The 10,387-nt window shown below is 40.8% G+C and overlaps 1 protein-coding gene across 1 annotated transcript; it reads left to right on the forward strand.

The window, feature by feature from the left end:
- Positions 1–604: 604 nt before the first annotated feature.
- Positions 605–10,229, forward strand: LOC108389496 (C-type lectin domain family 1 member A-like). The gene is made up of 5 exons (XM_037020697.2): positions 605–926; positions 2,763–2,939; positions 6,223–6,374; positions 7,966–8,084; positions 9,134–10,229. The coding sequence occupies exons 1-5, from the start codon at positions 695–697 to the stop codon at positions 9,282–9,284; spliced, it is 831 nt and encodes a 276-aa protein (XP_036876592.2). The 5' UTR covers positions 605–694; the 3' UTR covers positions 9,285–10,229.
- Positions 10,230–10,387: the final 158 nt, after the last annotated feature.

Here is a 10,387-nt window from a genome sequence, read left to right on the forward strand (position 1 = left end):
TTGTGTAGAGGACTTTGCTGAAGAAGAAACGAATTCATGTGTTTTTAATCTTTCTGTTTGAGATCTTGACTTGAATCTCAACGAAATGAAATTCACAGGTAATGAAGAGATGAGAGTATACTTATGGGTTTTGCTCTCCCTTTGTTTCATTTTAAGCACAATGCGAGATGTTCCCTACGCTTGGCTGGGGTTGTTGGGAGTCTTCCTTGTCCATCTCCAGGGTGGTTCAGACTGACAGCTGGCCTCGCCAGGTGGCGGGTTTCCTCTTGACTCCCTGGGGCCTCTGCAATTACCACAAGGCAAACCTGCGGGGGTGTGGGGCGGGGAAGGATGTTGGCTACAGCTTTTAAATTACCTAACTGGTTCAAAATTGAGACAGCTTAGATCATCCTTAAGAAGTTGATGATCTTGTTTCATTATAATCTATTTTTGGGGGAGCATAAATTAAATGAATGCACAAAATCCTTACAGAAGATGTATTTTCAACAAGTAAAACCCAAAAAGAAGCAGTAAAATGATTATTTCTCATTACTGACATGCAATGCAATTTGCTTTGCAGAAGCAGCATATACGGAAACTGGGGAGGAGAGCACTTTCCAAAAGAATAACAAATTAATTTCATCTCATCTCTGATGATGTGAAAAAGTGAGGCTTGACATTGAACCTTTTGACAGTGTTTCTGAGGACAGAGGGAATGTTACCTTCCACTGATAACTGTTGTTCTGCAAAATTTGTTCCCAGAATCAGCTCCACTCATTTGCGAGCTGCTGACAAAGATCCAAGTGGAATTAAAAGGGAAACCCTGCCTTTTCTTTTGTTCCACGCAGAGCAGCGGCCTCCCTCTGCAGCCTGGCATCCAGGGGCCCCGACCCTGCGGGCTTTGTGCCTGGTGCTGCTGACGGGCCTGGCAGCCCTGGGGCCTGTGTGTAAGTCTGCGCTCTGACTTGAGGGAGGATCCTGCTTCCAAGATCTGTCTAGGAAGAGAAGTACTTGCGATGGATTTTTTTTCTTTATTTTAATTCTGAAACCTGTGGATAATTCATTATTTATTATTCTAAAGTACCTACTTAAATGATGAGTGTGGAAGAAGCATTAAAATACAGCAATCACTTGCCAGCTAGACTCTTAATATTCTGCTTGAGATAAGGTTTTTGTCTGTTTATATGTCAATATTGGAAATCAACAATTTTTAACGAATGCACACTTCAGACCCCTTCTATTCCACAAAAAAATAGAGATCGTGTTTTTGCTCTTACTAAGTATGCCTGGTCCAGTGAGTTAATGCAAAGGGAAGAGATTTCATTTACATCGCAGCCCCTTCAGTCTAAGGAGAAACGACCCAGGTCCTTAATCACCATATTTTTCAAAAAGTCCAGGACGTGATGGAATCATTTTGCAAAAATTTGTGAAAATCAAACAAGGAAATATGTGTGTAAAAGTCTTTAAATTTCAAACTAGTAACAGCAAGGTCAAATGTTAGAAAAGGAAGTGGGTGAATTTGCTTCATCAGACTGACGGCTCGAGCAATGTTTCCTTGAGCAGTTAAAGAAGGTGGTCCAAGTTAAAAGGTTATACCAAAGGGCGGGTTTTAATGACAAAAAATTTTATTATAGGAAATTGTGGAACTTTTTTTTGTGATCTTAAATTTTAACATGAAAAGTATATTTTTAGTGTTTCTATCCTGACCCTAACATTTTCACCTCATTTTGATATAACTGATTATTGTTTAGCAACCACCACTCTTTTTGGGAATAAAAAGCAACTTCCATGATTCGTGAAGGATTTCTCTACTTAGATGTAGAAACGCACTTTAAACCTAGGTGCTGGAATTTTCTAGCCAAATGGTAGTAAGAAAGTTATGTTCTCACTGTACCTGGTTGCAAAACAATAAAAATACAAAACTGATCATATGAATATTTCAATGACTGAATGAGGTAACAGTATGTGGTACTGTTATTAATGTGAATGATCAACAGATAAATGGATTTGTGTTTTTAGGTTGAGTAGTGGGTTGAGCGTATACAAAAAATATAATTGTAGAGGTGCGAGCCGCGGCCGAGGTCGGACCCCAGCCCTTCTAAGATGGCGCTTACATCCGGTAATGGCACATCCCACGCATCCGCTCTGCCGAGTAGGAAAATCCCCCTCCCAGACCTTATAAGTAGTTCCGTGCTCGTGCACACTGCATGATTTCCGCCCTGTCGCCAATAGAGTTAAAGGTCACGCATGCGCTCCCCTTTGATTGGTCTAGGAAACATATATAGCGGTAGTTAGCAGTAGGAAGGAGAAGCCTGCAGAGAGAGAGAAGCCAGCAGAACCAGGAGCCAGCAGAGACGAGAGGAAGAAGCTAGAGAGAAACTAAAAGAGCTCTAATTCATACTTGCCTGCGTTCAAGCTGCAATCTTTCTGTAACACCGACTGTGAGAAGAAATTAAAGCTGATTGAAACCGAACCAGGTCTCCTGTGATCGCGTCGACTTGACCCACGGGAAGCGGGCGCGGTAATAATGGTTAAGGAATTTGCTCCTCTAGTTGGAAACTGTCAGCAGGACTCCACATTTTCAGATAAGGAAACAGACTTAGAGAAATTAATTTTCTAAAGGCAAAACATGTTATATGCTATAGTCCAAACCCAAATGTAGGCAATATGGGATCTCAGAGCTTGAGATCATAAACAATATGCTGTTTTGTTTTCCCCGTGCATAGAAAACAAATAGAAATGAGGAAATCAGCTGTTCAGTCTGACTTGGTAACTTGGGTTAGTTTTCCAGTTCTACCAGCTCTCCCACATTCAGCAAGACAGCATTTCTGAAAAGGAAGAGAGACTGGGGAATCTCTCCCGACAGCTGCAGTCCCTCCAAGCCCAGAACGGGAAGCTTGCAGACACTCTGCAGCGTGTAGCTGAAAAACTCTGTCGTGAGCTTTATAACAAAACTGGAGGTGAGTGAGCCCTCGTCACTGAGCTCCCCTCTGCCCTCAGAGTATCCGTCAGTATAGGCCTGACTTTCCCATCAGTGTACCTGGGAACCGCATAGTAGTCACCCAGTTGCCCAGCCAAGTTAATAAAGAGTTTGGGCATCAAGGTCATTCTCAGTTATTGGGATCATTTGGTTCCAATATGTCTACTTTACAATACATGATGGGACTCTTCAAATTCAGACATTTTAAACAATAAAAACAACTAACTTTGAACAGCCAAAATAGCACTACAAGTAAGTAAAATACAGGGTTATTTCTCAATTGACCTTGGCACATAGAAAACTAATGGTAGTATACATTTCATAATGAGCTTACAAGTCCTTCCCTATGAAGAAGTTAATGAACTCATAACTACAGTTTTCAAATTTTAAGAATCATACTAGGGTCTGGTTAAAAATGCAGATAAATGGAATCAAATTACAGTTATTTTAATTCAGTAGGACTTGTGTAGGTGCCTTAAATCTGCAATTGAATAAGAACCAGTGGATGAACTCAGTTCTGATAAAGAGGACTGGATGAGACTAGAAGCATCCCCACAGTTCTGTGTTTTCTCTGCCAATCCTTTTGGGGTTTCATAACATCCAGATCCATTCAAGTCAGCCTTCCCTTTGGTTCGCTTCCTCCCGCATGCGTAGGAAGCAGCATACATTTCCGAGTGTCCAAGGGACTTTAAAGTAGGATGAGTTCCCTTCATCTCCCATACCTGTGCCACCTCCCCCGCTGACCACACACCCTGATTGGGTGGTTACCCAGTAAATACCCAGAAAGAGTATCAATTGACACACTTCCTCAAAGTAATTCTTTCCTTCATGATTGATGACCTCACTGGTCACAATTTTCTTTCTTCTCTTTTAATTTGATTGAGGAATACTTGATAAAGACAATTGTATGTATTTAAAGTTTGCAATGAGGTTATTTGATATACACCCCCATTAGGCAATGATTGTCATGATAATTAACACATGTACCACCTCACACAATTTTTTTTCTTATGTTTCTGACAACCCTGTGTATATTTTCTTTGTTGGGTACCATATCATCAAAAGGTAATCCAAATTTCTAGGAAACCAATGGTCTCTGGAATTTGCATCTAGCTGTATAAAAACAAAAAGAAAGCTGTACAAATTAGCTATGTATAGTTTAAATACAAAGTGTACATGCAAACGTATTAGTGATGTTCCTTATTCTCAGGAAAATGTCCACATGTTTTTGGTTTGGTGTTAGTTCTCAGTTTTGCTCCTCTGTTCTCCATTTCTTACTTTCTTCTTTCCCATTTTCCTTCTATCCATCTATCCATCCATTCAGCGAGTATTTGCTGAGCAACTGATGCATATCATACAAAGCATACACAGGATTTCTGCCCTTGTGGACCTCTTGTTTGTGGTGGTAATAAGTGGATTTAAAACCATAACATAAGAAGACCAGCTTGTCTCAGTTCATCTAGTTTTAGTACTGAAAGTCTCACATTCTAGGAAACCCTAGGTTCCAGGCATACAAGAATGATTATCAGCCTAAATATAACACAGGAGAGGGTCAGGGATCCAGGGATAGTGGGTTGCTGATTTATATAGGGAGACCGTGAATCCCTCATTAAGATGATGATACAGGAGCAAAGATTTAAAGAGTTGAGTGATTAGTCATGTGGGCATATGGAGGAAGAATAAGCCAGGTAGGGGCCATGGAAGTGCAGAGCCCTGAAATGTGAGTATATTTGCATCAAGGAATCCTAAGGAGTCTGTGTGCCTGGAGCAGAACTGAGGGAGCAGAAGACTAACAGGAGGCCAGGTAGAGATTCTTTATGGCCTGAGGAACGATTGTAAGGGATTTGGCTTCTCAACTGAGAAGAATGGGAAATTATTACAGGCGTTTATTATTTATGAGCAGAGGAAATGCATGTCTGGCACAAACATTTAAAGGCTCACTCTGCAAAAATGTTGAAAAGAGCTCAGAAGAGGGAAGGATAGCAGAGGAATCACGCAGGAGATGGCTGTTACTCTGCGGGGATCCAGGGGACATGATGGTGCCTCAACTAGGATATTATCTGTAGAAACGAGTGCATGGTGGAATAAAGTGGGGTGTCAAAAGAAAAAGAGTCAAAAATATCTCCAATTTTTGGGCAAAGCAGTTCAAAGCATAGCGATATGATGAAGTGAAGTGGCACAGAATTCTGTGGTTATGAGAGGGAAGGCTAGGAACCAGGACTGCTATTGGGCAAGTCGAATTTGAAGTACGATTTGGAGATCCAAGTGGGAATGTGAGTAGGCAGTCTGACATATAAGAAATAAAGTCTGGGCCAGAGATATGAACTGACTTACAAAGAAATCTTAATTATGTATTTATTTAAGACCATTTTATAGTATGAAATATTTCAGATATACAGAGGACACACAATAACATGATATTTATTTGTGTATTGACCATTCCAATTTTAACAGGTTAACATTTTGACCCAGGATTGCTTTTAAAATAAAGACATTTTTATGGAATGAGTTCCCATCCCACCATATACCCCCACAAGGGACTTGGTTACAGGTTCCCCACTCTCAAAGGTCCTAGGCCATGTACCATCACATGTGTTGAGACTATAGCTCTCAGGGCCTACTTCCCAAATTTACAACCACTACCCATGTGGTCCATCTCAACTTTGACCTGTGTACTCACTTTTCTGTCTCTGATGCCCATCTTAATTTCTGACATACAGAGATTTAGCATTCTAATTCATGTTTGTATTTATGTAATTTTTCTGAAATTTTATTTACTTCTGTTTACAGTGAGAAAAGAGTCCATAGTCTACTGGTACATATTGCACCTAAACAAATCCTTTCACTATTGTATAAGAGATTTTGAGGGAGAAAAATTATAGAAACTTCAATTGTTTCTTAAATACAATGCACACTGAGTTTCTGAACATATGAAGATTTCTTTATGAAGTTGAATATCCTGTCTGTATGCTCAGTTACATAGGGTAACGAGCAAGGAAATGCCAGTCATTCATTGATAGATTCTATACTCCATGAAAGCAGGTAGTGTATGTTTTAATTTCCACCGTGTACTCAGTATCAATTACAATTCAGGGCATATCATGGGTGCTCCGTAAACATTTGTGGTTATCGTTCCTCATCAATTACTTGACTAACAGAAAAGGAATCAATTCTTTCTGGGGCCATCACATACACTATAACTTCAAGAGAGGGAAGACGGCAGACTTGAGCAAAAAATAACATTAAATTGGTTTCTTTCCAAGAACACAGTTGCAGCCCTTGCCCAGAAAAATGGAAGTGGCATGGGGATAAATGCTACCAGTTACATAAAGAGAGCAAGAGCTGGCAGGGCTGTGAGTACTTCTGCAGTGCGGTAAACGCCACCATGCTGAAGATAAACACGCAAGAGGTGCTGGTAAGGTCCCGAGGCTTGGCTGGTTGGAAGTATTCTCACAAAGAGGTCTTTGAAAGAGTTATTCAAAAGATTCTAGGGAGTCAAGGTCCACAGACTGTTCCACTTACTGCAGTCAACGCCCAGGTCTTATCCTGGAGCTTGGAATGATCCCCTGAGATAAATCCAAGGAGTCCTGTTCTCCACAAGCACCCACCCCTTAGAAACAGGAGAGAAAGCTCTTCACACTCTCCATCAGCCAGGCATCGAAGAGGATCTAATTGCCTACCTCTTTCAGTTTGGTGAGGAAGGGAACTGTGTTGATGCAATGTCAGGAAGATGAAAATAGCAGTTCCTGCTCTTCCACTATAAAAGTGACACCGCTTTTAATTGAAAAATGTTTGATTAAGAGATTACTGTAATCTCCACAATGAGTATCTTGCCTTCCCAGCAGTTTACAACCCAACGTTGACTGGTCAAAGCAAAAATGAAGATAGAACTATAAATTCACATATTTTGAGTAAATACTTAAAGTACACTATTAAAATAATACGATTATTCCCTTTTTTTAACATTATTTATTGCCCTTGGATTTAATTTCTCAAACCTTGTGACCATTATTTATTTATTGTTGTTTTAGCCAAGGTCTTGGCATAGAATGGTTTACCAACAATGGTTATTTAATTGAAATTAGTGCCCAGCTCTCTGTGGAAACTCTTCACCTCCTTCTAGTTACATCTTAATTTCTACCCACTTCCTGAAATCTGTAGTCACTGAAACTCTGCAATCTCTATCATGACTAAAATAATATTTTTAATCCTCTCTTGATGGCTTAATTTAGGCAGCAAGGGAGGCAACCGATTTGACTCAGGCAGTGTAGCCTATAAGCCCTCCCAAGTTTTCCTATGCTCTTTGGTTCCTCCACCTCCAGAGCATACTGAGGACTCAGGTATATAATTGAACCATATACTGTATATAAAAATTTCTCTATGAATATTAGAAAAGGAATTGTCATGTATATGACTATATATGGACATATTAAATATACAAAGAATACACACATATATAAACATGAAAAATGCATTTCTCCCCATCTTAGTCTGAGACAAAGCATCCTTCCAAGTTCTTCTTTACCTCTTTTTGCATTGCAGTATATTCATTATTCTTTTCTTTTTCCTGTCAGTCCCTTTCGCTTGTATTCGTAAAGTTTACTTCCCCGTCCCTGCACTGTTCCTTCCCTGTTCTTCCATTTCCCAGAATCTCTCCACATCTCTTTGTGAATCTGCCTCCCATACTTTCTACGTAAATCTTAGCGTGGACCCTGTGACTTGAAAACGATGAATTTCTTTTCTTGTTTTCATAAATAAAGTTGGTCGATGTGATTGTTGGTTTCAGAATATCAGTATATATTCCATGCTTATTAAGACAAAACACATTCTTTACCTTGGACAAACTGGCTTCAGCCCAGATGCCTTTCTTTCCCCTGGGTGCACTGTCATCTCTGTGAGGACTCATGTTGTTCTCATGTTAAAAGTGCTGGCCGGCCCTGCACATGTCTGCATGTATCTATCATAACCTCTCTAAAGCTAAAGGTTTCCTTGTGTGTCTTTTGCAGGAGTTTGCCTTGCCTCAGAGCTACTCTGAGTTTTTCTACTCTTACTGGACAGGGCTGTCCCGCAATGGCAGTGCCAAGGCCTGGCTGTGGGTTGACGGAGCCCCTTACTCCTCTGAACTGTAAGCCTTCAGAACACTGGGTGGGAAAAACTAATAAAGAGGTTTCATCTGAGTGACAGAGTTCAGCACTTGGGTTCAACAAGCACTAATCAAACAGCAGCACTGTGTTGGAAACGATGTTTGTAGGAGGCTGTATGCAGCACAGCACTTGCTCCTGAGGCTTATGAATCAGTGAGGGAGACAGATACCAAGTGCTACTAAAATAGTAAGGACACTTCTCTGGTTGCTCTCAGAAAATTTTATTTCAGGGCTTGAAGGCCCCTGGGGCATTATTAAGTATCTGGGATTCACTGAGACAGAGAAAGAAAGAGGAAGGGAGAGAGAGATCTTTTATGCATGAATAAACTGAAGCCCGTGTTGTAATGGTGACTTTCCCAAGGTCACACAACCTCACAATTTGTCAATATCCAGAGATGGTATAAGACAGATTTCTTGGTTTTATGTGCAATGAAATGGGGAGTACATCTTTAAAAATACAGCCTCTGAGAATAGATGTACTAACAACATAAACAGTAACATTATAAAGAATTAGTTTACTAATGTGAGCATTTAGATAGAAGTGTGCATGGTATCCTTTGAAAGAGGTAAATGTAATATTAATACCAAAATGTATTATAGTTACAGCCATGTTTGCACCAACACCTTTCTTCTCTATATAACCATGTAGGATTTATTCTCCAAGAAGATAGGACATATCCAATGTAATCACTTTTATTTTATGGTTAAATAACTGAGTCCCAGAGAAGGTAGATAATTTTTCATCTGACAGTAAAATCATATGATACATTTGGATTATAACATGGATCTTAGTTTTAGTTGGAAACAGTTTTGGTTGTTTTGGGTGACTTGACACGTCTAAGAATGAGTATGGAAACTGAAGAGACTGGAAACAAAGAGCCTGGTGACCCCATCCTTCCAGGAAACTCATTCTGGGTGTCTCTTCTATAATTTTACCAAGCTGGGAATACTTCCTATGTACTTTCTGGGTACTCAATATTTCATTTTAGAAATAATGTGATTAGATTAACTTTTTTTTTTTCTTTTTTAAGGTTTGAAATCGTAATCGATGTCAGCAGCCTAAGAAGCCGGGACTGTGTGACCATCCTCCACGGGAAGGCTTTCTCCAAGGACTGCAGAGAGCTGAGGCGGTGCGCGTGTGAGAGGGCGGCGGGGGCGGCGAGGCTGGGGGAGCTCCGGTAGCTTCTCTGCACCATCACCCAGCCGACGGACTCTCCCGCCTCAGCTGCGCCCCAGGCGCCCTTCGGAGAAACCGAAGATGAGAACCAAAGTCGGTCACCTTATGTGTACCTGGAATAGTTTGGTTTCCTATTGTCTTCCAACTGATCCGTGTCTCTGCAACGATCCAACAAAATGTTTGAGCCAAGTGAAGTCAGCGCAAGGGGGATTTAAGACACTGGGGAGTGGGGAAAACAGAAGAACGGCGATCCCTCTGGTACAAGAAGGATTTTCATGTTTCCTGGTCAGGATCACCAGCGCTTCTGAGCTCGGCTTCCTGCCTATGCTGACCACTCAGAGAGAAGTCCTGTCTATGTGCCGACCATCCCCAGAAGCCTATAAAGATGCAATCTGCCTCATTGACTTAGGGAGAACTTCCTAGTGTTCCTCCTCCTCAGCATCTTCCTGTTTCCATGTCCCCCTTAATATTGGGAGAAATGAGAAACTTACGGAAGTAGAAGAAATCGGTGAATGTAGCATCGTTTGCTCCAACAGCTAAGCAGTCCATGAGAGGTCAGCCATCACTCCCTGTAATGTGCTACCAAATACACAGATCCTTCTTTTTGTTTCCTTCAGGTCATGCTTTTCCCTCCCCAAACTCTCAAGAAAGACCCATCTGGCCTGCCCCTGGGATAGTTCCCTTTATTAGGATCTTAACTTCTTACAAACATATACCCTGCTCCCCATCCCCCTCCCCCATGCCCATTTAAGACTCCAATAATTGTCTTCTTTCCCTAGGAATGTCTTCCAGGAAAGAAACATTCTTAACTCGGTTCCATATCAGAATTAAGGTCCCTGATGCTCCCTTCAGAGAAATGGACGATCAGAAATAAGTCAATTGCTTTACATGCATCTGTAATAGTTTGGCTTCAGTTCCTATTTACTTCCATTTGATCCATTAGGTACTGATGATTTTATAATAATAAATTAAATAATGTGAGGTGTGTGTGGTTTTGGAATGGATTTGTGATTTGGGGAAAAATTCAGCATGGAGATGCTCTTCAACATATGGTAGCAATCAGTGCTTTGGGTGGTTGTGCCTTCCTGAGAGTGTGTAGGGATTGATT

This window comes from Manis javanica, chromosome 15 (assembly GCF_040802235.1).
Source record: "Manis javanica isolate MJ-LG chromosome 15, MJ_LKY, whole genome shotgun sequence".
Taxonomy (NCBI): Eukaryota; Metazoa; Chordata; class Mammalia; order Pholidota; family Manidae; genus Manis; species Manis javanica.